Source organism: Oreochromis aureus, linkage group 5 (genome assembly GCF_013358895.1).
Source record: "Oreochromis aureus strain Israel breed Guangdong linkage group 5, ZZ_aureus, whole genome shotgun sequence".
NCBI lineage: Eukaryota > Metazoa > Chordata > Actinopteri > Cichliformes > Cichlidae > Oreochromis > Oreochromis aureus.
This window is the reverse complement of record NC_052946.1, coordinates 19,865,538-19,892,701: the sequence shown is the minus strand read 5'-3', so window position 1 is coordinate 19,892,701 and position 27,164 is coordinate 19,865,538. Positions and strand designations below refer to the sequence as shown.

General features: G+C 39.7%; 1 protein-coding gene across 1 annotated transcript; it reads right to left on the bottom strand.

Moving 5' to 3' along the window:
* Window positions 1-2,250: 2,250 nt before the first annotated feature.
* On the bottom strand, window positions 2,251-13,484 carry LOC116333907 (von Willebrand factor A domain-containing protein 1). The gene is made up of 6 exons (XM_031757200.2): window positions 13,004-13,484; window positions 5,476-6,015; window positions 5,061-5,339; window positions 3,504-3,779; window positions 3,012-3,299; window positions 2,251-2,897 (listed from the first exon to the last, which is right to left on the bottom strand). The coding sequence occupies exons 1-6, from the start codon at window positions 13,071-13,073 to the stop codon at window positions 2,878-2,880; spliced, it is 1,473 nt and encodes a 490-aa protein (XP_031613060.1). The 5' UTR covers window positions 13,074-13,484; the 3' UTR covers window positions 2,251-2,877.
* Window positions 13,485-27,164: the final 13,680 nt, after the last annotated feature.

Sequence of the window (27,164 nt, the reverse complement as noted above, 5' to 3'; positions counted from 1 at the left end):
TCTCCTTTGTGAACACATGAGTTACTTATTTTTGAAGCAGAACATCACTTCTACTCATCCTAAATGAGTGCATTATAACAAGAGAACAGGAAGTTTCCCCATTTACTTAGTTTTCAGTATCTCAATATCTGTAGGGTTGCATCAGGAAGGTCATCTGGCAGGTGAAAGTAGCTTCTTGATTACAGCTAATGACCACTAGATGGCCCCTTAAACAAACCAAATACAACACACAGGCCAAACAGCATAGTTTCTATTTATTTAATTCATTTTTTAAACAAATGTTTATTTACTCTGTACAGCATTAGTTAGTAGACAAAACTGTAAGTAAATTTAGTAGCGTAACATACAAAGTCAGCACATTTAAAAAAAATATTCACAGTACATATGTCTGATCAGCACCTTTGGAGGCTAAAAATACAACTATCATCTTCATAATTTACAAGTATCAAATTTAATCCCATCAGCTTTAAAAACATTTATATATACACATCACCTATGATAATGTGGAGACACTTTCAACTGTGAGATTAGTGTGTCCATCAAAGAAAGGAGAATATAAAATATTGACTGAATATCGTCTGTTCAACATTTTCTGACTCATTCATGATCAGAACATGTTGAACTGCTTTGATATAATAAACCATGTAACTAAAGAAAGATGATGAAAAATGCTCTGACACATCTAATGTGTTTTTTTTAATGAAATCCTAAAATGAACTGGTGATTTTGCACAAACACTGCTACAGCCCTGTTAAAGTAATGAAACTAAACAGTTTCTGATCATCCGCCAGAGAAAGTGTTCACAGATGACAAAATTTCAGCTGAGATCACAATCCTCTACCTTTTATTCAAAATTTCTCAAGCTTTATTAGAATGATTTAATATTTGTTTTAAAAAATTCCAAGTGCATTTGTAAATGTAGCCATAATTAAATGGTAAAACAATGCAGTAAAGATGTTTCAAGTCTTAGCTGAACTGTGTGAAGACTTTCACAGAAGCTTCAGTCTTGTTACCAACCTATGAATTGATGCCTGCATCTTGAGTAAGGAAGAGAAAACAAAATGCATCTCAGCCTGATTATCAGGGTACTGTAGTTCAGCTGCTCAGCTCACAGATGAATGGGGCACTTAAGTTCTTCATTTCACTGCAAACATGTTTTCACTGGAGACTTCTCCAGCTGATTGTAACCACAGATCTTGTTCCAGGCACTGTAACCAAATCTCCATTCAAATTCTACTTAAAAATAACCCAAAAAGTAACTAATTTACAAATGGAAGACTAAAAAAACAAGAACTTATTTCAAATGAACAAAAGTGCACTCACTTCAGTAGCTATCATACTACCTCTCTATGCTGTCGACATTTGTGGTCAGAAGTTTACATTCACTCACTGTGGGCATGAACGCCATGGTAGTTTTGAGCTTTGAATGATTTCTTTTAACTGTTCTTTCTCTAGGGTGGAATGATTGTACAGCATTTATCTTTAAGGACTTTACAGAACTAGAAATAGATGCTCAAGTTTGAATTTATTTAGGTTTTTCTCTAATCTGCACAGGGTCAGAAATATACATACAGATTAGTTTCTCTTCATCAGTATAAAAAGGATTGTTTGACAGCAGTCACTGGATTGCCATTGTTCTGAGTATTGGTCAAAGACCAAGGAACTCTAAGAAAGAGAACTGTAGAGTTACACAAGTTAGGAGGGTCTCTTGGAGCCATTTCCAAACAAATGCAGATTCCAAGATCATGAGCACAAAAAGTTGTGCATAAGTACAAGTTATTCAGATGTGTCTCCACTTTGGGTCATCTTTCAGACGTTGGCAACCTGTCACTCTCAGAAGAGAGTAAAAATGCAATGACATTGAATCTGCTGAAACATCAGCATCACTGTCCACAGGGAAACTAGTTTTACATCACCATGGACTGAGCAGTGCCAACGAAGAAAAACAATGGAAAATTTGTAGCTGCCCGCACAGACAAGCCAAACAACTTCTGATGGTCAAACGAGACAAAGTTTGAGCGATTTGGCCACAATGACAAGAGGTAAGTTTGAAGAAGTAAAGGTGAAGCTTTCAAGCATGGTAGTGGTAACATCATGCTCTGGGATGTTTTGATACCAGTGGTACTGCAACATTACACAATGTGGATGGAATAATCAAGAAAGACAACTACCCTAAATTCACCTCCAATCAGTAGTTAGAGAGATGAAACTTGCTAGATGTTTCAAGAGGACAATGATCCCAAACACACATTAAAAGTGGTTGTCGTTGTTTATTTTCAAGTTTCAACTTGGGTAGAAAAACAACAGAATATGAGTCAGGGTGTATGTATACTTTTGACCGTGTGTAGATTAAAGAAAATCCAAAATAATTTCAAGCTTGTGCACTCAGTTCTTGACTTTTTAAAGCCATTAAAGGTGTATTCTGTTTAATCATTCCACCCTGGAAAAAGAACAGTTCATAGAAATGATTAAAAGTCCCAAATGACCATGACATGTATGTAAATATCTGAGCACAGCTGTATGTGGGTCTATGTACATGCATGTATCTGTGACCGATACCTCTGACTGATATGGATAAACTCATGTGGCATGTCTGTGTAGGTTCTCAGTCAGCAAGGTCATAGTAATCTAAGGAGCTTGGAAAGGAAAGCAACTACAACTTAAAAGAGTCCAGTCACTTTCTTTTCAAGCTCCTTGGCATACTCATGTGGCATATTGTCTTCCCGCATTGCCAGGAAAAAAGATTTAATTACGTGGCATGTGTTTCTGTTCATCTTTGTTGGTGGTGGAGTTGTTGAAAAAGCTGAAATATTCGCATACAGCTTATTTAGTGCTTGAGTGTTTTGCTTTGGCTGCCTGATTGGTTTAGACTGGTTGTTAACCCCATTGGCTGGAATCTATCAGAGAAAAGAGACAGAGAAACATAAATTTGCACTTCCTCTAACCTTCTGTGTGAACATAATTGCAGAGATGAGGGAAACATGTAAGTGGTGATAATTAGCTCGGCTAACCTCTGTGAGTCGTGGCAGTGCAGCACAGCCCATCTCCTCGGCCCGAGCTGTAGATGGGGGACACACACACTCGACTGTTTGGTGCAAGATGGGTGAGCCGCGTTGAACGGGAGCTAGGAGGTAGGTACATTGAGGAGCTGGCGCTGTGGGGCTTTTCTGTCTCCCATTTGATCCAGTAGCCTCTTAACCCTCCCTGATAGGCTTGCCACTTTACTTGCATCTCCTCCACCTCCAAGTCCCTTTGTTTTACTGGTTCCAGCTGAAGGTCGATCAGAGCAGGCAGAGCTTCTACACGAGGGAACAGAGGCAAAGATTTAAACAGCCTGGTAATAAGTAAGGCTGATACAGAATCCAAAGATATCAATTATTTAAAAACAACAAAAGAGCCTTTAAGTATCAACTTCTAAATGTCAGCTTTCAGTGCAGAGATGGGACTGAACGTGAAGAAGAAGAAGGAATAACAGTAAAATAACACAGACTTTTTATCAGTACCTGCCAGTGTGCAGGCTCTCACAGACATAGCTCTTTCTTTTCCATCCACCTGCAGAGCAGTGACTGTAACCAGGTACTGAGTGCCTGGCTCCAGGCCAGTCAGTAAGGTTGAATTTTTCTGCCTGGATAAGGTCACAGTGCGGACATGTGAACTAGGAATAGCTCCATACTCCACTGTGTATCTCTGTACCCGAGCCGGCTGCAGAGGACCCCAGCTTACACGGATCTGATGAGGACCATGATCTGACAGGTAGACGACTGCTGGGCTTAAAACATCTGAGGAGTGCACAAGCAAAATCATCAACAAGAGTATAAGACTGTTACAAATGGAAGATCAGATTGTTTTTTTATTATTTGCTATAGTAACTAATTTAGACAAATGACTCAACACAACTGTTTGCACCTACAAGCTCTGTGATCAAACTAGATAAATTTCTCCTCAACTGAGTAACGATACACTATAACTGCCAAAAGGACTCACTCATCCATCCAAATCAATGACTTCAGGTCTTCCACTTACTTCCATGGTCACATGTGTATAAAATCAAGCACTTAGGCTGCTTCTACAAACATTTGTGAAAGAATGGGTCGCTCTCAGGAGCTCAGTGAATTCCAGTGTGGTGCCGTGATAGAATCATAACCAATCATGAAATTTCCTGACTACTAAATATTCCACAGCTGTTAGTGGTATTAAATCAAAGTGGAAGTGATTGGGAATAACGGTAACTTAGCCATGAAATGGTAGGCCACATAAATTCACAGAGCATGGTCAGGGGATGTTGAGGCATACAGTGTACAGAGGCCGCCTTCATGTGACCTTTGGATTAGTTTAAGAACAAGCACTCAGAGAGCTTCGTGGAATTGGTTTCCATGGCCGAGCAGCTGCATCCAAGCATTAAGTGCAATGCAAAGCGTTGGCTGCAGTGGTGTCAAGTCGCCAATGTACTGTGGAGCAGTGGAGACGAGTTCTCCGGAGTGACGGATCACAGTTCATTTCCTTCTGGCAAACCTGTCTGGGTTACTTGTCATGTTCCAACACGACTGCGCACCAGTGTGCAATATAAGGTCCATAAAGACTTGGCCCTCAGTGGTGCTGCCGCCACTCTCTCCAACAGAGAGTCCTGTCTCTGATCAATTTCAAAAAACAGTTCAAATGCCACCTATTGACCGAGTCCTTTGGCTTTTGATTTTTGACCATGGGTTTCTTGTAAGGCACTATATAAATCTTATTTATTATTTATTATTATAAAAATTCATCTTCAGAGCTGCAAACTTCAAAAATACAGCAGTAAATAGCTTCAGACTTGCATGGAAACCTGAATAAAAGGAACATAATTACATCTGAAATCTGAATAAAAACCATTTAACAATTACTCTGTGAACATTGTCTAAGTAAGATAATGAGAAATGAGCCAAAGCTCCTTAACTGGTGCTTTTGGTGAAAGATATGCCAGCGATTTCTACCAGGCTCTTCAATTATTTTTCATTTTAGGGAAGCATCACTGTATTATAGAATCACATGCATTAAAAGGGAAACTTCCAATTAAATGTTTTTACCAGGAAAAGTAGTGAAGGTTACGGAGAGTGTATTAAACACTGCCTGGTTGGACTCTGGGCGGAGGGACGCTGTGTAAGTCGTGTCAGGCTGCAGATTTTTCAACTCCGCCCTGCTGGAGTCTCCCGTTAAAGTACGTCTAATCTCACGACCTGGTTTGCTCACAGACTTGTACCAGAGTTCATAATAACCACTGTCTTGACTCAGAACGGGGCGCCACTGCAACACGGCGCTGTGGGAGGTCAAATCAACCACACGCAGCCGTTCAGCACGAATGATTTCTACAGATAAGACAAGAGAGGGGAGGCAGACATTAAACATGAAACTGGAGAAAATAATTTTGGAATTAAACATCATGAACCATCTGCTGAGTCTACAATAGACCGCATACTGTATTTCAAACACACAAATACACACCTATGATGGCCTTCCTCAGGTCCTCTGTGATGATGTCAATGTTATCTATGTCCACAGAGTATAAGTGAGACTCCAGCGGAGGTGTCACCACACGTTTTAGCACCTGGTAGTTCCCATGTACAGTTGACACTATTAACACGGAGACTCCCCGAGTCTTCAGCTCTGACATTGGTCTGTCCACGTCACCAGGCTGTACTCCGTCAGTCAGCCACAGGAGAATCTTTGGCACTTTCACATCCGTCTCCGTCAGCAGCTCAAGGGCAACGCTGAGCGCCTCCTCAGTGTTGGTGTCTCCTTTCAGCTGCCTGACGCCCTGCATGGCCGACTGCAGAGTCTCCTGATTGCTGTGGACATCGAGGCCGAACTCCAGGTGAGGGTCGGTGCCCACCTGCAGCAACCCCACTCTCACATGCCCGCGGCCCAGTGAAAAGGGACGGAGCAGGTCGGCGGCGAAGAACAACAGATGGGAGAATTCATAGTTTGCTATACTTCCCGAGGAGTCCAGCAAAAGGAGAATGTCCCCCTCACAGCAGTTCAGCACTAAACAGAAGAGGAGGAAAAACTGGAAGGTTATTTTCAACATGTGGCAATGATCCTCCATCATAGAGAATTCAAACATGTATAGTTGTTTCATTTTCAGTTAGTCGCTCATTAACTAAACCTGGTGCACTTCCTTCACCATTTATTTAAGTTCTTACCTGTTTAAATTTGTTATGCTGCTTTCCTGAGTATTCATTTTGTGTGCTCTACTCCTTCTTTGTTAGATAATCAGTGCCTTTATCCCTCGAGTCATCCTCCGCTTCCCTGGTTTGTGTCTTTTCTTGATTTTTACTTTTGCTTGTGAAATCATTACAGTTAACTGAGGTGTTTTTAAGTTTTGGACTAAATTTCCCACGTATACATTTGCATCTTCTTGTGAATGTACTCAACAGAGTCCTTGGAACAAGGTTGACATGGAAATTATATTATAGGCATTATATTATATTATATTATCAGTACAGAAGACTGCTTAATTAAACATCTCACAGTAGTGTGTAACATTATGTTTGTGTTACAGTTCTGTTTTTTTCTATCTGAATCAGAATCAGAATCCTTTATTAATCCCTAAGGAAATATAGAAATATTTATAGCTCTAGTTTTCATCTTTACCTATCAAGTGTTTCGGTCTTTAGCTCCAGTATGTTTATTAGCTGGTTGTTAACTGAGTGTCTCTGCTGTATCGACGAATGGCACACGGAGGAGAGCAGTGATAATGAATCTAATCAGTTCTGTATCAGGCCTGTAAACAACAAATCTCTAAAGTTAAAGAAAACATAATCAAAGAGTCGTGGATGATAAATGTGTGCGGGTTCTTTACTACATCCAACACCTCACATTTCATTAAACGCAGCATGCCGACTTCAACTCATCGAGATATCAAGCAATCAATTGACTGTCAGCTCAAAATATAACACTGCTGAGACTGATGGCACAGACTCAGCTTTGAGTCCACAACCTACATTACATCAGGCAGAAGAAGAAGACGATGATGAAAACGAAGAAGAAACCACTACCTCAGTGTCAGGAGGGTTTCAAATCATTTGACAAATTTTATGCCAATGACTCCAGTAGTTGTTAAGCTACTTTAAATCAAAGTGATCTAGTTTTTCTTAGGACGTGCCACACATGTCCAGTTTTAATTTTTTTTTAAGTACACCTAGTTTTCAGCTAATAGGTCTTTGGGAATCATCTCATCAGTGCAAAAATACAATTTTATACCTGTGAAACTGGGTCATCTTTAACATTTAACTTTAACATTTTTCATAAATTCATCTAAAGTAATACAAATAAATTCTGTTTACGTGACAGGCTGCTAGTATCAAAGAACCTAAAGATACTGTTTAAAATGGGTTCTTTACTAAGTTGTCTGTTATGTGTAGACAACACTGGTTGACCTCAAGTTAGGCATCTTTTTAATGCTTTAATGATTCATAGACCACACCACACTGTTTATTAGGTTAACATGCAAACAAAAACAAAAACATTCCTCTGAAAATAGTCAGATTCACAAAAGGAAGAAAATGAACCTTCATTCCTTGAAATATATTATTCAGAAAAACAGTGACAGAAGGGCCGTAAAACTGTCTCTCTGTTTCTCCTGGAATCTTTTCAGACAAATCCGAGATGGTCAAATGGGAAGCATTTGATGAAGTGACATGAAATGACACTATATTTAAAAAAAATATTAGCAGTAAAAGCAATATTAGCCTAATTTGTACAGGTTGAATTGAATGACTAAGGCAGATAAATTTTTAATTAGTTTTAATATGAAATGTTCCAAAAAATTGTGTCTTAAAAGGTCGGCTCTTCCTCCTGAGAGAAAGTTTAAAATCTTGGCAGTGACAAATGACGCCATCATGACTCTATTAGTGTCAAATAAAAAAGCGACACTGCTTTCATGTAACCCATACAAAGCAGAGCTTATCATTGTCACAGGTGCAGTTACTGTCCTCGGGGAGGCATTAATATAAAGAATGACATGGAGTATATGAGGTGTCTTATTTCATGCATAACTGAGAACAATCCCCTCTGCTGCTCCCACTGTATCAACACACGTCAGAAAAAATATCGCACCGAGAACACTTCAGGTGCAGCGATCGCAGAGGATTTATAATAGCAAGGAACCAACAGGATTGGTCACAGAAGGAGATTTATTATATGAAAGTGGAGATGGGTTTACACTGCAGATAAATCAGGAAAAAAAGGAGGAGAAGAAGAAGCAATGGGGTGAGAAAAAGGGAATATACATCCAGTTTCTATAGGATCTCTCGACTTGAACAAACACGTGTTGGTTTCATCGCTTCTGAGAAGCAATTGTGGCCAATTTTGTCGTCAAACAGTCGCCTTGCTGGGATAATTTTAAACAAGAAAAAAAAAAATCAATCCTAACTACAAGCACCATTCTGCCTGCATCCAGTTAATGGTTGAGCCACTTACCTGCTCTGACAAGCTAATGTGCTCTCTCTGCATGCGACTTATCCTAAATTCATGCCTGTGGTTCAACAAAATTTTCTTTGTGATATATCACAACTATTGCAAATAGACTGACATTGCTTCTTAGCATAGTTTGGATAGAAGTTCTGATTAAAAGAAGCGATTCTACACAAATAGAGTTTAGCCTAATTATCCCTAATATCTGAGGTATGTTAATGAAAAAGTAATAACTTAAAGAGGGAAGGGCAGAAACTTTAATAAAGTGAAAGAACTGTGACAAATGTACACGGTGGCAGAAGGGTGAAGTCATAAGGACGGGAAAAAAAGATGAGGAGAGACTGGACTTGTTTGTTGAGATGTACAGAAGTGGCTCGGTCTTTGCATTCCTCAGAGGAGAAATGCATGCAAATGTGTGTGAGAGATTTGAGCGAATCATCTGTCATATAATTGGCTTCGAGCTGTGCCGGTGCCATATGCCACACCGCGGTGCTGCACGGATCAGTGAAAGATATGCTCCCTGTGAGTCCAACAGACAGATGGCACAGTAGCCGGTTCATGTCAGAGAAGAATGAACAAAGGCTACTTTCTAAACTCATCCTAATCTAAAACATTTTACACACTATTCGTGCAATGCTCTTCAGCTTTTCAGGCAGAAAACAAAAAAACCTCATTTTAATTAAAACTTGCTCTCATTCCATGTGGACTTCCCAGATCTCAAACACAGCTAATCAGGTCAAATATTTACTTTTAATTAGATGTAGCCACCTGTAAGGACCACAGCTTTGACTATGTCCTTGTCAGCATTGAGCACACTTGCAATCTGCCTGTACGCCATGATTTTTTGCAGCCCTCATGTGTGCCACGTGCGTCCACTCCCTGTAATTCCACACGTCTACTGGTCACGTGAAAGTACCTCACACCATGTGAGTGTTATCTGGTGTATCTGTACTTTGCTTGATGCAGTGGGAAACTTTTGTTGCATGGTGCAAGCAAAAAAAAAAAGAAAAAAAAGAAAAACAGATAGTGCAGCACAACGCATGCTAATTCCTGTGTGAAAGGGCCTTAAGGCTCCAGCCAACACACCTATGGAAAGTTCGCAACCATCTGGCAACCACCGGTCATGAGGAAAAAATTTGTATTACTTGAGTGGTTGCAACTGGTTGCTTCAAGTTGATGGTAGTTAATGCTGAAGCCCCGGTCGCACAGACCTGTTAACCAGTCAGTGACCCCCTGGCAATGGCCTGTTGCTAGGGAACAATATGTATTCTCTAACCCAGGGGTCTCAAACTCCAGTCCTCGAGGGCCGGTGTCCTGACTTTTCCATGTCTCTGCAGCAACACACCTGAATACAATTAGTAGGTCATTAGTAAGACTATAGAACTTGACTGCATGCCATTTAATTCCTGTTACTGCAGCTCATGAGTGAATGAACATGCTGCAATAAAAGTACTTTTAGAAGTACATTTTTCCAAACACATACATTTACTTAAATTTACTTGAGTAGGGTTAGGGTTAGACCCAAAACAAACAAACAAACAAAGAAAAAAATTGTGAGCTCCTCGGTCTCCTTTTAACTTCAGCCCTCTCAGACTCACTAACCAGTCACTGCTGTTACATAAACTACAGAACAAACCCTGGAATAGTTTGCACCTCTCTGCAGTGTTTTACTCTGTTTCTGTTGCACATTTTGCCCACATATATATAAATATATATGGAGCTAGAGGAGATGATTGTTACCATATTTGTGCTCCAAATGTGGAGTAAGAGCCTCCAATTTGTTTGTTTAGCCTGCTGTAATGACTTAAAATGGAGAAAAAACACTGACAAGTCTGGTTCTGTCCTCCAAAGCCCACTAATTAATATACTTAGTCTATTGTCATCAAAAAGTAGACGATTTTTTGGTTGATGATTTTGTGGTTTTACAGTTTTTATAACGAACACGTGGAAGCAGAAACCTCTCTGAATTTCCATCGTTTTTTTATGTGTCACACTCTTCCTGACCTAGAGCAGTTACCAGGCAGAGTTTTTTTTTCCTTCAAAGTTGTTTGTTTTAATGTAATAATAAGAAAAATAAGAATATACATTTTTATGTGTTCAGCATGTTTAGCAGACACATATGTTGTCTCTCAAGAAAGCAAGCACATTTATGAAGCACTGAAAATACGACTAATCGAGTTAAAAGCTCAGGTTTAAGACTGTTTTTTCCCCATTGACTCTGTGTGATGTCAGAGAAACTAGATATTAAGACGCTCACAACCATAAGCACAGAAGCCCTGCCCACCCGTCTGCAATAGGCAGCCAATCAGGAGAAAGGTACCTTGAGGGGAGGGGCTTGTTTCAGTGGCGTGTTTGTCAGCAAACTCCTCTTCAAAATTGAGTGGAGCAGCCAAATTTGGCAGAAAGGTATATTTTATCCCCCTGAAGGTTCTTGTGAATATCAAATGTTATAATGTCCGCACACTGCCTAGCAACCACTTAGCAACATGCAACATTCTTAGCATTTATGAACCTATAACGTCTCACTAAAGCACTGTATCGCTTTTTCTATTTCCCAACAATAACATAAAACAGAATTATGCACGACATATTATGATACTCACATGTTGCCTGGCAACCATCTAACAACAGGCTAAAATGATCTGTTAGCCTTCATGCACATACAACACCTTATGAAAGCCTCATCTTAATTGCACAGCTATTAAAAAAAAAATCTTTTTTATCCACAAAAGTTTAATTATAAATGCCTAGCAACCACCTAGCAACGGGTTAAAATGGCCCATTTTAGTACCTCAACAACCTCTACATCTACTTTTCTCAGTGTGATCGCCAACCATCGGCGTAACTTTGTGCTGAACATTTGCGGGGGTTGTCAAGATCTCTGTCTAAATAAATAAATAAATCTGGGTAAATTCCCAAACATGCAACTATTTTGCTGGTAATACCTGAAATGAGTAAAGAAAATCAACAGCCTATTCATGCAAGATAATTCATAATTTTATTGGAGGGGTGGTTATATTGGTTGGGTCTGATTATTGGGGGGGTCATAACCCCACCTAGCCCCCCTGGAAATCACGCCCCTGTCGCCAACAGTGCAATCAGGCTAAATATTACTAGATCATAGACATGTACTAATATTATACTGATTATCTTGAACTATAAGAACATGGAGTTGAATTAGTCTAATAGTTCCTATTCAATACCCGTTTGTTTGACTTTGTTTTTTCTTTAACCTTTTATGAATGTGTCTGTGAAGGTTCTCACTCATCCAGGTCATCGTAGTCAAAGGAGTTTGCAAAGAAAAGCGTCTGAAAAGAAGTCCAGACGCTTTTCTTTGCAAACTCCTTTGACCTTTTATGAATGTGTTTGTTTGAGTTACCAATTTTCCAACTGTTATTTTTCTTTAACTTTGTCAAAAGTTCGGATTTGTTGGCTGCAGGTCAGGAGTCAGACAGAGTCTTTCCAGCAGCATCAGAAGCGCAGCAGAAAGGAAAAGCTCCAAAACACATCAATTTTTAAAAATGCACACACCTCTCCTGGCTCTATAGAGTGAGCAGTCAAGACACTTAAAGCTTGCATTGGTTTCTTCAGCCTGGCTGACATCCACGTTGGCTGGTGTCATACATTTCCATTGCTTGGTGAATTTAAATAGCACTAAAAGTAATAATTTGTTCCACAGGAAGGCTCAAAAACAACTTTAGTCCAGTTAAAGCCACCTGGATCGATTCCCCCTCCGCCCCTCCAATTTAAACATCCTTAAAAAAAAAAGAAAGAAAAATCCAAACATACCCTGAGATCAGCTGCAGTGGCAGATCCTTAAGACACATGTACAAACACAGGGCACAAATGCTCCACAACATGTCCTGCTCCATCATACAAGGAGGAAAAGCCCGTTACCAGAATCATATTATTGGTTACATCATTGCATCTTATTTTATTTGAAAGCCTTTAACTTATCTATAGGTGTACGAATACAATATTTGTGCCTCAACTATGATGGAGAACAAGCACGAAGAACTATTACACTGAATGTTTTGAATACTAGTATTTAAAAGTTTCTCAGTTGATTAAGGATTTCCTAAAAAGAAATAAAACTCTTTTCTTCACAGTAACATTGAAGAATTTTAGAAACCGTTATGATTATTAGAGATAATTATACTGATTATATAGTTTTTCTTTACGGGCTCCTAAATTAAAAAGTAATAAAACATTGTTATGCAATAAACCACTAAATTCCCCGGGACACGCCATCCGTGTAACAGCTTGTTCAAACCAGACTGTATGTGGAAATGATCCTGGTCTGCTACTCATTAAATGCTAGCGAACCAGCTCAACACACATTTAAAAAAACAAAACATTGAACTCAATGAAAGAAAGTTTTAAAACGCGCTTTTCGCGCAGATTTTGATTTTAAAAAGTGATGTTTAGATCTAAAATAACACTGCCAGCTTCAAGCTTGTGGATTATACCTGCGTGCTGTTGTTTATCTTTCAGTCGGCGTCATACCTTCCCATCGCCTCTATCGTATCGGTGTGGTATCCTGAAATCAGCGACTCACCTGTGGCAGGTACAGCAATCAGCTGTAACGTCACCCAGAGAAAAACGTAGCGAAGAAAAACGCTCTTCATACTTCCCGACCGACCTCAAAAGACATGAATGTGTTTAGAAACAGCACGGGCAGGTGAAATAACAGACTCGGGATCTGGTTACAGCGCCTCCCGTGCTCCCTCGGTCTGCGGAGTTGTGAGCAGCTCTCACGGCTGAAAACTTCAGCAAACACCTGCGTCATGCGCACTCCTGTCTCAGGAGAAGGTGATGTGACATCGCATCTCCTTAGAAGAGAAAAGATTACTTTGGACTACTCTTCCACCATCTGCAGAGCAGTGAAATTAAGCCATAGTTTTTTTTCCTGGACTTTGGTCTTTTATAGCTTTTATAACAGTTCCAGAGGTCATCACGTATTCTGGCATAGTCTGACATTCATTAGTCCAAATCAGCAGCCATGTTTTAAAGCTGTGTCCTGGATTCTCATCATAAGCATTTTCTTGTATCCGCTCTGGTTGCAAGAAAATGGTCTCACCTGTTTTCTCTGCAAATTAAAGCGGATTTTAATAAAATCAAAGCGAAAGCCAGTTCATATGTGTTCCCCTCAGATAAGTTTCATGATTTGATATACCTTTATTAATCCCACAAGGGGAAATTTCATGTTAAGGCTGCCGACCTATTGCACGCAATCACATGGGGAAGACAGGTCAGAGGGGTATAACATGGAAAAGCACAACATGAGGAAAGATAAGGAGAAAAAAAATAACTCCCCCCAGACTGAGCTCCAACAGGGAGATCAGTTTGAGAACAGAAAAAAAAAAAACACCTCTGCACATAGCACATGAAAAAAAACTCTTAATACACCAAAGAACACATGACAAGCAACAGGGATGGGTAAAGGGTGAGAGACATCCAATGTGGACAGTACATCCGGGCCTGCAGCCTATGCGCTGGTCTCCATGAGCGTCGAAGGCGTTTGGAGGGGGAGGGGGGATGAGTGTATATCTGCATGTGTATATGTCTGTGTGTGTGTGTATGTAAACAGTCTTCCAGCCAACCCAGGTGGCCTTGCATGGAATGGGAAGGAACAGACTCAACACAGTCGTTATCAGGGAGTTTTTGTTCAGCTCCAGCCTTGAGCCCACAGCTGGCGCCGAAGGGGTAGCCGCAATGCGGCCTGTTGAGACACTGCCCTGCGTGAGCCCGCAGCCAGGATGAAGCTGATGTTGAGAAATAGCTCAAACATGACAATGTTACTTTTGAGTTTTATGGCTCAGACTGGGTGGAAGCCCAAGATGGAAAGATAATGTTTTAAAGAGGAAACATTTCTATTCTGTCTTTTGAAACATACTGTTTGGGTGTGTGTGTGTGTGTGTGTGTGTGTGTGTGTGTGTGTGTGTGCGCGTGTGTGTGTGTGTGTGTGAGAGAGAGAGGGACAGAGAAAGAGAGAGATCATGACCTTGGAAGTGCAGAAGTTCAGTTTCATGGTGTCTGTCAATCTCTGGGATGGAAATGTGTGCCTGAGTACTACCTGTTTACGCGTCACAGCATCCGAAGTTAAGTTTCATTTAGACTTCTGCAGGAAATCTACGTCCTAACTTACATGGTAACCAGAAACTCCTTTTATCTGTACATCACAGCCTTCCACGCCATTCATTTTGTTGTGTTACGCATCAATTTGATGTGTATTTCCATTTCTTGCAAGTCAGGTTACATAGAAGGTTGGGTTAAAAGTTGTGGTGTAGATCTAACGCAGTAGTATAATTCACATTTACAGATACCTGGGAACTTAGATCTCGGAACTCAGAAGAGATGTCATCCCCAGGTTATCCCGTTTCAGAAAAAGCTCAGCAACGTAGACCCATTCGGGTATCACTACAGCATGATACTTATTTTGTTTTGCGCCTGCTTGATCAAACTACTTCACTGGATAATGCATTTTTAATTGGTAAAGTCTATATACATGAGGGTGATTCAGAGGTCTAGATCAGACTACAGCACTTTGGGCAATCACACATGACACTATCCATTCTTAACAAAATAACAAATTTGTGCCACTCTGTGATTTTTATACTTTGCAAAGTCACCCAGTGGGACCTTTTGTGTGGAACATGTTTGACATCACTGGATTAAACAATAATGCAATTATAGTTAATAAGTCTAAGAGGCATTGGCAGGCAGACTTTGATATTATTCGACAGACACATGTTGAATAAAACATCTTTTATGTTTTGTCATATTTTTATGTCCCAGGTGTAAGTTTTTTGTTTTTGTATTTTTGATTTTTTTCTTAAATGTGAAGGAGTCGGTGACCTGTTGTGCTGTAACCTTTTATTATATTCTTTCTCCTGCTTTCCTTTTCTCCCCCTTTGACAGCTGTTATCGAGCTCATCTTGAAAAGCAAATATGTTTGGCATAACAGTGCATTCAGATCAGAATTTTGAGCAAATGGTTCCTCACGGGCAAATTGAGGGGAATAAGCATAAGACAATAAGATATCTTAATGGCTGATTAGCATCTTGCATGTGTATATGCCATTAATAAGACATCACATCTACCTTTTCACTCCTCTAAAAAAAAAAAAAAAAAAAAAAAAACACAGGTCAGAACAACATAAGCAAACCCAATTGCATAAACCTCTAGTACAAATAACATGACAATTTTAAAATATGACTTTCAAGAAGCGTTACTGCTCAGTTGCGCAGAAAACAAGCACAGGACAAACTCAATAATTTCCTTTAAAGAAGCACTTTAACTTCACTTCTCTAAACCCCAAATGTTTGAAGTCTGACTCTAAAATGTGAATTTCTCTTGCAGCTTTGTAATGTTACTCTTGTCTAAACATCTCTGGCTCTCCTCCCCACTAATTTCATGTTAAATATTTGAGGCCACAATGTATGAAGCTGGAAATCCAGCGTGACTCCACACTCTTGAACTCACCAGACCCTTCCTAATTCAATTCAAACATTACACAAACACGTGTTCACACACAGATGCGTGCACAGTGGGTGTGTGTGTTCTTAAATTTAGATACAGTCTACTATGTAAATGGCAACAGATGTGACATTTTGCTGTCCTTGAACACTTTTTCATATTTAAACTTTTATTTTCAGTTTGTTGTCATGGATATTTCACATGTATACTTGGGTTTAATTCAGGAAATATTGCTGGAAAGTTTCTAACCTGTGTGTCAGAAATCTAATAAGGCTTTGCTGGCTTTTCACTGTTTCTGGTAATTAAAATTCAAATGTTGGATTTTCAGGTTAACGGACCAAATGTGCAACTCCGGAAAGGAGGCAGGAAGTAACAAAAACCCCCAAACAAAGAAAACAACAAAGCCTATTAAACTCATCCAAAAATACACAAAGAAATAACAAATCGAGAATTTCAGGAAACAATCAGGAACATAAACAGACACTAAGACAAGCACTAAAGGGAAGCGCTCGACTATATATACATATGAGGTAATCAGGGACACGGAAACAGGAGGGGAACAAGATGCGGCTGCAACTAATTAAGACATTTACAAAGCACGAATAAAAATGAAAGCAAGAGAGACTATCTCATGGACTATCAAAATAAAACAGGAAACACAGAGGCAGTGAAAGTCACATTACAATACCATAAAAAGGGGGAAAAAAACATTACAAGAAAAACTAGAATACAAGAGCAGGAAAAGCAAGGTGAATAAAAAGAATAGATAAAAAAATAAAATGACCCCATTATCAAAACCTACAGATCACACAGATGACGACAGATGGCTTACCCTGCTTCCCATTTTAGGCGTGCTAATATCAGTGAGACAGCTCGCCGTGGTGGTCCCGGTGAAAACATCTCAACAGCTGTTGGCCCTGATGTCGTTTCACTTCGTCCTTTACTTCAGTTACAGACAATCCTTCATTTGCTCTGCATTTACCAGTGAAGGACAATAACCACAGGTTACATTTACTTGAGCGCTGAGATGTAGTGCTTTTAAGATGTAAATGATACACTTTTACTCCACTGCATTATTTTGGATAACTTTTGATTCTTCAGTAATACCTCAAAGCGCTGCCAGTGCTCACCCGGGAGCATGGTTAGGGATTCCAGTTATAATCCTTACAGTTTTATACTAAATCACTACACTAAATCAGCCTTACTTTCATTTTAATAATTATGTGCATGATAATGAGGACATTAGCTCCTCACGTTATGTGTGTGTCTCCAAGATTTATACTCTAACTAACCCAGTGCTATAAGCTGTGCATACTGTATTACAAATTCTGTTTGCGCCTGTGGCATGATGATGTTTTATCTGGATTTGATCAGAAACTACCATCACTTTGTTCTTGGTGTTGTACTAAACAAAGCAGGACGGTGCGTGATCAAACAGATATTTTATGAAATGTGTTCATGTGGTCTGCTGATTAATGTTGATTCATTTGAGTCAGCGCTCTGCCTCTTCAGCACAATTAATAGGGCTAGTTATCACAGCAGCACCGTGATTCGATGATACTGATGCATATACACACACACACACACACACACACACATATTTATATGTATATATGTGTGTGTGTGTGTGTGTGTGTGTGTGTGTGTGTGTGTGTGTTTATATCAGAAGTGCACATCTGAGCTCAGTGTTTTAAGGCTGGCAGAGAAAGCCCTTAAGGATGGCTTTGAACCAAAGGACTCTCTTGTAAAAAGAGGAAAAATGCAATATGTGCAGCACTTACAGACATTGATTAGAAGGCACTGGCTCAAAGGACAAGTTAATAAGGATGGAGATTTCCTTCCTTCAGTCTTGGTGCTCATCCACTGAGTGGTGCATGTCTGGGCCCGCAGCATCACCAGCATGCCCTTTAAAAGAGAAACCTGGAATTTCCCACAAAGTGAGATTGCAAATGGCAGCTTTCACTACAAGTGAACACAAATATGTATGTGAGGATGGCTGGAAGACGCAAAACGTTTCATCGACATTATTGTGTTTGTTGGGGAGAAAACTTACAGACATACAGTACAGCACTTCAGGGTCACACTGCTAGTGATCAAAGATTTATGTAAATTTGACAAGCTGAACGCATTTTGTACTGTATAGGAGACACAGCACGGAGGAGATTGATTGACAATGGTCTTACAGCCAATGAGGACACAGAACACAATGCCCTTTAAAAAAAAAAAACCTTGCAAAATTGCACAAAAAAAATCTGCAAAACAGCAAAAGGTGAACCACGTTATAGCGAGGGAACACTATAATTTGATCTCTAATTGTTAAAATTGTTTTTATGAAGAAGTTCATGAAGTCATTACTAGTTAAAGTTAAAGGAATGGTTGGCTGAACAGTGCTCTGACTTTTGTCAGCCTGGCTACAGTGCTGAAGAGAAACCTAGAATTGTTCTTATTTTCTTCAGTCAATGATGAATAGCAAGATGTTCCAGCTTTATGGAGGGCTTTCTTATAAAGCAGCAATCTGTTTCTCCAGGTTAAATGATGATCTTCTTTATTTCGGATACGAAATAAGCTACGTGTTTGAGAATTATACCAGGGAGTCAAGGGCTTCTGATTTGAGGCTCTCTTTTTCACAAGCAGTTCCCTGCCTGCACATGGACTGCACAAGTATGCACAAGATATTTTGTGAGGAATTGCTCTCCATTCATGCATGAGTGCAGCCTGCAGCTGTGCAATGGTCACTGGTTGTGACTATCTTTGATGAACACGTGAACTCAGTGCGTCCCAGGCATGTTCAGTAGAAGATATGTCTAATAACTTAATGTTGGGCAAGGAAGTGTGTGGATTTGCTCCTGATCCAGACAGACCTGAGCTGATGTGGAGCTCAGTATAGAGCTGCTGAAATAGTGGGCACAAATTCAAATTGGATCAACTCATCTCTGTGTGTCCATCTTGTCAGATATCCACCCAGAATATTAAGATCAGAGATGGTGCTTGAATGGACATGCAAGGCTGCACCATCAGCTTGGACATGCAGGCCAGCATCCATCATGCTTTTAACCCAACCTCAGTCAACTTCAATCAGCTGTGGCATGATGGCAAAGTTCTTAAGCAGTTATGAGTTACAGAAAACTCACTTTTCTTCTTTTGACTAGTGAACAGATGGGATTTTAATCCTGACGCCGACGCTATCCTGGCGGTGAAGTGGTTAGTATTGTCACCTCATCTAAAGCAAATCCTTGGTTCAAATCCCATCTGGACCATCAGGAAGTCTCATGTTGAGTAGTTGTAGAGAAGCTTTGCTTGAAATAAGTTGCACTTGATGTGCAAGCAAGTGACAAGGAAATGCTTAATGACTTAAAAAATTTAAAGACTATAAGAAACAATCATTGTGGTGAAAAGCTGAAGAAGAAAAGGGTCTTTCAGTTCCTCACTCATTATTTAAGTGTTTATCAATTTCTGAGTGATCTCTGCACATGGTGTTATATTTCATGAGGAGAAAGACAAATCTCAACAGAACAGTGTACTCTTGTACACTGTGTGTGTATTTGGCATAAATTAAAATCTAATCACCGGTCAGAAATGAGTCTGCTACAATAAATAAAACTCTTTAGAATCAGAGCTGAGAGCACTAACCTTCACCTGCCTCATAAAGCACAGAGAAGTGCTCATGAATCCGTTTCAGGCTGCAAGTGAAGGCCGAGGCCATTCAGCCATTTAGCGTATTCGGTCAGCGTATTCCTAAAGCACAGTCCCATTCAGCCATTCATCTGGAGGCTGCCCCTGTTGACTGCTATAAAAGATATGATGGCAAGTTACTGATTCTCACAGCATTTAGCTAATAGAGCAGCTAAAGTTGGGCAGTTGGCTTTTAATGTTTGGAATTCAACTTTCTAATCAGATAAAAATATTATAACAGTCATTATGAAGAATGCTGGAGAAGCTTTAATAAAGGCTACAAGAAAGAATGAGGAAGAAAAATCTGGCTGTAAAAGGAATACTGGGAGAGAAAACAGAGACTGAAACTGACGTGAAGCCTATACTAAGCAGCTTTCATTTTACACCGAACCTGGAAAACAAGCCTGGAAACAAACTGGAGAGAGAAATGTTTCTGAGAACCACTAAAACAGCATGAGCGCTTTGTTAGCTGTGATGATTATATGCATGTGGTGATAAATCCATTAATGTATTCATACATTTTCGTGTTGAGTTATAGGTTTAAGGTCATGTAAGGCAAGACTTTAGGAGGAGTACTGAAACTCAGCTTTGAGTATTGGAGCTACATAAAGCCTGCAGTGTCTTTTAGTCCAAAGGAGTCATGTAACTGTTACGAAACACTGAATCACACATTCTCCAGTAATGGGACAGCACAGTAATCGGAGCCCATTTTCCAGCAAAACTAAGGTTAGTGTTTATTTTTCCCTTTTGTGGATCAATGGGCAGGACTTATAAAGAAAATTTTTTTTATTGATTTATTTTAGGCTTCAAACCTGAACAAGATGCCAAATTTACAATATTAAAAAAATAATATGTCTCTTAGATAGGAGGTGTTATATATACACGAGTTCCAACATTTTACTTTTGAGTTACTAGAGGTGAAACATAAGCCAGTAAAACAGTGAGGCCTGCTGGGATGTATTGTTTGGAGACGGGATGTAAAGACTTGTAGCTAAGCTGGAGATGTTAAGATTTTTCACCGAGGATACACTCATGGATGTAATGAAGGACATGCAGAGGGTTGATGTGACAGAGGATGATGCAAGGGAGAGGGTCTGATGGAGGTAAATGATCTACTGTGGTCCCCAAAGAAGAAGAAGGAGAAGAAGAAGGTAAATATGATATACCTAATGCTGTCAAGTAAACACTGACCTAGTGACTGGTCAGTAACCTGGTGACGACAGGTCGTTAGGGAAACACTTTTTAATGTTTTCTTTAAGTCACTTAAAAGCTAATGAAAGCACATAAAGCCCAGTGAAACAAAAAAAGAGGAATGTTTTTATTCCATGAAGCGCTTAAGTGATGGATTGATTCTTTGCAGCATTTTACAATCAACGCCACCTCGTCATTATCCCCAGCAGGCTTACCACAGGGCAGAAAATGACAAGCTTCTCTGTGATGTCGCAGATTTTCATTGCAGTAAGTGTTTTAAAAAGCTGCGGCTCATTTCACGCCGTTACACTACATTTGTACCCTCCACATATAAATCACATTTCCTCCCTGATTTCTGGCAGCTTGCAGGTAATAACCACTATTACATCCATAAAAAACAGTAGCCAGGTCGATATCAGGGTCTCACGCAATATTCCATTATCTGTGCTGAAGCTCCAGGCGCACCAATGAATGCACTGATTCACCTTTGTTTAAAACATTGAGATGGAATTGAAAGGGAAGAAAAATGAGCTGGAACATGTGAGACCTGCTGTGACCAGCTGATCAAGCCTCCAGAAACAAGACTGAAGGATCGGTTTGGTGTCTTTATCAAGGGCCATGCGTCAGAAATTGCAGTAACTCCAGGCAGACTCCAAGAGGGAGCCAATCCCCACAGAGTCCCAAATGATAAAACTTTGCAGCATTAAAAGCTCGTTTACACCCTGGTAGAAAAACTCTTTTGGTGTTTTTCCACCAGGGTGGTGGTTTTTGTTTTTTAAACAACTGTTCCAGTTGTTTGCCAGAGTTAAGGGTGTGGCCACTTTGATTGACATCTGTAGGTGACATGATTGAATGTCTGCTAGACCTCATCTAGTTAACTAACTGGACCTCTTCACTGCATGTGTGCTCCTGGAACATTTTGCAGGTAAATTATTTTTTCCAAATTCATGCATTTCTCTTCTTGGAAATGAACCACTGAAAATTTAAAGCATGTTTTTTAGGTGTTTTGTCAGGAATAAACGCTAAAATTCAGATGAAGGGGGTCCTCTTTGTTCTCTGTCTCTGTGCTCTGCGCAGCAGTAGGTGGTGTTGGGTCTGAGTTTGTTTTTTGTTTTTTTGGTTCTTTTTGTAAATTTCTTCAGCGAATTATTGTGTGTGTGCAGGTTGGAATAACTTGAGCTTTACAGAACATCGACCCGGAGTTTTGCCAACAGAAGAAATGGAGCGCTTCTTAATGCCTGGGTGAAATGTTGTAAAGATTACATCTCTCTGCCGACTTGCTAATGTCTTGTTATCCCCCGTGAAGCCCTGGGTGGGGAAAAGGAGGTTTGGACTACCTGAATATAAGGACGGAAATGGATGGATGGATGGTAGGGGTCTAGTTATTGCTTCATGTCTCCACACATGTATTAACTGAGGTTATCTTTTTTCAAATCTATGAACTCAAAGCTGAAAATTGCCTTCAGTGTTTTCAGCCAACACTTGGTGACACTGTCAAATTATCTAATAATTAATGACCACAGTTCAGTGAGGACGAGTGATGAAGGTCATCAAGATTATGTCTGTCTCTAAGACATTAAGATCCAGTTTCTCTGTATCACAGAGCTCATTCATGTTTGAAGAGCTGCTGCTGTATTTTAGTCTCAAACATCTGCTCAGATTAAATGAAGCCTTCAGGGTCCTTATTGCATTTTTCTTATTCACTGTCCCTGTCCTTGTAGTGCAGCCAGTTTGCTGAAGTGCTTAGCACAGGAATCAATTACTTTCATCCTGTTTAAGATGATGTCAGTAAGGTGAGAAGAAAATTACTTTGATACTTCCAGTGGTGTCATTACATTGATTTTTTCCCCCCAGTTTTTTTGATTGACTTTTTATTTTGATTGAACATCAACAACAAAAAATATCCTTGTTCCTCACCAGCTACATAATATAACAAATTATAGTCAAAGATGGATGACAAGGGAGTCAAAACTGTTTGCCACTACATGTGTGATTGTTGGAGGAATGGAGGAATGATTTGAGGGAAATTGTTTTAGTTTTTTATCAAAAGCCAGATGAGAAAAGGGCGTCAATGTTAATGAGAAGACAAGGATTGGTTCATGCAGCTTAGAATAAAAGATCCTGTAGCTAGGTTGTCTCTACTGGACCATCTATAATTCATACTCTTATTGTTTTGTTTGGTCGTGTTTTATTCATTACATTAAAATGCAGCAGTTTGGGTATTTCAGCATCTGTTGTTTTTCAATAAATTCATAATATCCACCTGAAGCAACCATTGCTTTAATAACATAATCCTAGAACACAAATGTGGGAATCTACCATTCATCTAATCCATGTAGTTCCAGTTTTCTCACAGATAGATAAACTTAATACTAACTATGACACTGTAATGAAAGGTAAAACTAAATATTTGTTTCAAGTGATTGTTGTTGTGAAATGGCACCATATAAATAAAACTGAACTGAATTATCACTTTAAAAAAAGGAGAACAGTCGGGGCTCAGTCCAGGTATAGAATCTAGTACAGGGTCATTTTTAGAGAATAAAAATTATAACTCACACTAGACTTTTGCTTTTCCTGCTTGGATAGGTGTCAGGGTCAGTGTTGATTCTTTACGGGTTTTGAGAAGCGTTTTTTTGTTGTTGTTTTTGCCACTAATTTAGCTTTTTTCTTGTGACTTTCCTTATCCCTATTGTGGTTCTTATTGATGATTTTAGTGTTTGTGTTTTTGTTGACTTTCGGTCTGTTAGTCTTTTCTCTGTTTCATTCTTTTCTGTGTGTCATGGTCTCTGTGTCTCCTTGGTGGACCTAGGTTTCAGGCTACATGTTGTTTTTAGTTTGTCTCTCTCTCCCTCTCCTGTCTCTCACCTGTCTGCCTGGGCAGAGCTCAGCTGGGTTTGGCCCACGCACCTGCCGTGAATTTATCTGATTACCTGGACTCCTCGGCTATTTAAGCTGAGGACTCAGAAGGCTTCTTCGCTGGATCGTTGAGTTACTCTCGTCGGTACAGCCCCGATAAACCCTGTTTCTCGTGTGATTCTCTTGTGCTTAGGTTCTCGGACTCGTCCGTACCCCCGATCTGTTTCCCTGGTGGCATGGCGTGGAGTGAGAGTGAGTGTGCTGAAAACAAATACGTGAGGAGCGAATGAGCGGAGCGTGTTTTGGACTTTCTCCCCTTTTTCCCCTGGACCGTTGCATATCCCTGCCCTGTACACTGTATATACTTTTGTAAATAAATTTACGACTGCTATTCTAGTTCAGCTGGTCTGCGCCTGAGTCCATTTCCGCCTGCGTGACACTGTGTCTTGTGAAGTCAAACATGTTTCCATGTTTGTGTGCTGTCTTGTCTGGGTCAGGTTCCTTTCTCTTAGTATCTAAACCTTAGTTAAGTTTCCAGTTTTATTGTCATAGCCTTTTGGCTTGTGTGTTTTGTATTGTATAACCTCTGTGTCGTTACTCCTAATTTACGTCACAGCAGTTCTAAGGAGCACACTGGGTTCCATCATGGTGCTGCAATAAGATGTCAATGTTGGAAACAAGTCATTTAATGACTTTTCTCTCCTCATATATATTCCACATCTGTAAGTGCCATTATTGCAAACTGAAAGTGTTTAGGAAATACAATTTAACCCAAAGTTACACAGCAGAGTTGCTGAATGCTGAGGTGCATAACCTACAGAAATCCACTAACACTGTGCTGACTCAATACCCAAACGTCCTCTGGCGTCAACATCAGCCTCAAAACAGTGTGCTGGCAGCTTCATGGCACAGGTTTCCATGAGTAGCTCCTGTAGTTGTAATGTGGACGTTGCCTAGTACTTTTGTCCGTATACTGTGTTTGTAGCTACTTACATTTTACAGGTTTTGATGAGCAACATTTAAAATGTTAAAGTTGAACGGCAGAGAGAAATAATTAACTGTAAAATCTAAATAGGTGTTAAAGTATCTCTAATGAGGAGTTTAGCAGGTTAGAAGTGCAAATTAATGTACAAGAAGATTAAAAAAAAAAAAAAAGCATTAATGATGTTGCTGCTTGGGCAGATTAAGGCCACGTTAAATGACTGAAAGCACCAGAAAATGCTAATCTTTGTTTTTTCATGTCTTTCCTCACTTGTAGTTTCCCTAATAATCCATTAAAATATGCTGCACAATACATATTTTTTAGCTCTCTTTATGGTTGTTGCTGCTGTGCGTAGTCACGCAGTGAGTGATTTTAAGCTTTATAATTACGTTCCTTCTTATACCGTGATATCTTACAGCTTTTACTCTGTTTTCAGGTGGTCACATCTGTCCAAGGACAAGTCAGGGAAAAAAAGCCTGTTGGCTTATTCTCGACTAACACGCTCGCACAAATGTGTAATAGTCAGCTAAATGCGATTGATTTATTGACAACATGTTCCAAAGATCAGCTTTAAGAAGCCCTAAAAGTGCAGTGGATGAAAACATAACAGCTACTTTACACATAATTCACATAGATATATAAATATAAATAAATAAATCTACCCATTAGGTCAACCATAAAAATTACCCTGTAAAGTCTAAATCATGAAATAATTGCCAGGAAATTCAAAGTTTGTGAAATTAGTGTTTATTGAACCTTCTACAAAATTAAATTAAAGGAATTAAATGTTGATTTGTATCAGATGGCCTCGCCTCCCTGAGCCTCGTTCTGCCAGGGGTTTGTTCCTGTTAAAAAGGAGTTTTTGTGCTTGCTCACAGCGCTTATCTGGCTGTTGAGGTTTTTGTTTTTTCTGTATTGTTGTAGAGTCTTACAATGTAAGGTGCTGTTATATAAATAAAATTGAACAATTGCTGTGCCTTTTACTGCTCACAACTCGTTTATCTTAAAACAAATACAAATAAGGGGGTTAAAAAGGGAGGGAGAGAAAAAAATAATTAAAACAAGCAAACAAACAAAAAAACACACTAAGGCCTAAAAATCTGTATCAAATATGACAAAGTTGGCATTACAGGGGTAATCGATTTGTTGTTTGATATTTATGTTCTGATTAACTCTATAATGATAATGACATTAATTTATCTCTTTCAGGATTGTAAACGTGTAAATCTGGGGCTGTGTTTCCTTCTTTTCTGCACATTTTATACATTTAGGGCCAATACACAATAACTTCCAGAAACCGCTTCATGTGTGAGCACTGCAGAGCCTCATAACAAAAACAAAAAGGACAGATCTGAAACATGCCAGGCCCAGGATTGTTGTATTTAACACCATTTGCTTCATCTTTCATCTTAATCCAAAAAGTTCTGCATCACCACCATCAGCTAATGTGTGATTAGATCCATGAAGTAGATACGCAGTTTCACCAGATGTTCTCAGGCTCTGTATGCGGAACAGATCGCAGGAAGATAACAGCCTCCTGCTGCATTTGGTCATCTTTTGTCTGGATTTCACTTCTTTCCCCTCACGTGGCCTTTCCTCTCAGCTGACCTTTCCACTCCTCTTAACTTCATTCTCAACTTCCACTCTCATCTCACTGTCTCTGATGTCTTTCACCTGTATCCTGCTCATCAGGATTTCTCTTTCATCTGCACCTGGGGGCAAACTCAAGAGCGTAGATCCACATTCAGGGTTGCACAACAGGAGGGAAGCAGCAAATTTATTTTTGGGTGCTGTCTGGAGAACGGGAGAGTTCTCTCAGGCTTTTATTGTGTGTGGTGATGATGGCTGTTTTCTACTGTAGCAGGAAAACATGTCAAAACACCATTACTGCCGAGAGGGTATGCACAGCAGCAGAAGGACCCTCAGCTGTACACTTGACTCAGGTGAAAATAGACAAGTGAGACAGAACAGGAATAGATTCAAGGTGTGACTTGGGAGTGAGCAGATGTTAGATGCATCGTCTATGAATCATCTTTGAAGAGGTTTCACACAGATCTGAAGATCAGAGCTAAACACAAAATCCCGTACAGCTTCAAATGCAGCGTGGCCCGAGTCATCTGTGTATGCACACATTAATTCTACATTTGACACTATAGGTGCCTTTTTAGCAAACACTGTGCAACTGGATTACATTATTACATTGATTTCAGGCGGATCTAGAAAGTTTTACATCGAGATGGGGGGCAAGAAGGGGCAAAAGGACTAAACAGGGCAGCTCATACCTCTTCAGTAAAGTATGTGAAAATCCCCTTTATATAAATGGAGTCAACAAAATATCCACAAAAATACTTTAAAACTATTTATTGTATCATTAGCTCTTCTAAGAAAAAAATGTATTTATTTATTTAGTTAAAAAGGTGTAAATGGCCCCCCTCGCCCCCCGCGCGGATCCACCCCTGGCTGACAAAGTACTACAGTAACTTCTTTTTTAATTCAAGTCATACATGAACTGAACAAATTAAAGTGATCAAAGACC

What these genes read in the sequence shown, in the direction of transcription:
- LOC116333907 (XM_031757200.2), bottom strand. Translation starts at nt 13,073, where the DNA reads ATGAAGAGCGTTTTTCTTCGCTACGTTTTTCTCTGGGTGACGTTACAG. An exon ending in GATTGCTGTACCTGCCACAG is followed by an intron (nt 6,016 to 13,003) that starts GTGAGTCGCTGA and finishes TCTTCTGTTTAG; the next exon opens with TGCTGAACTGCTGTGAGGGG. An exon ending in AACCTTCACTACTTTTCCTG is followed by an intron (nt 3,780 to 5,060) that starts GTAAAAACATTT and finishes TGCACTCCTCAG; the next exon opens with ATGTTTTAAGCCCAGCAGTC.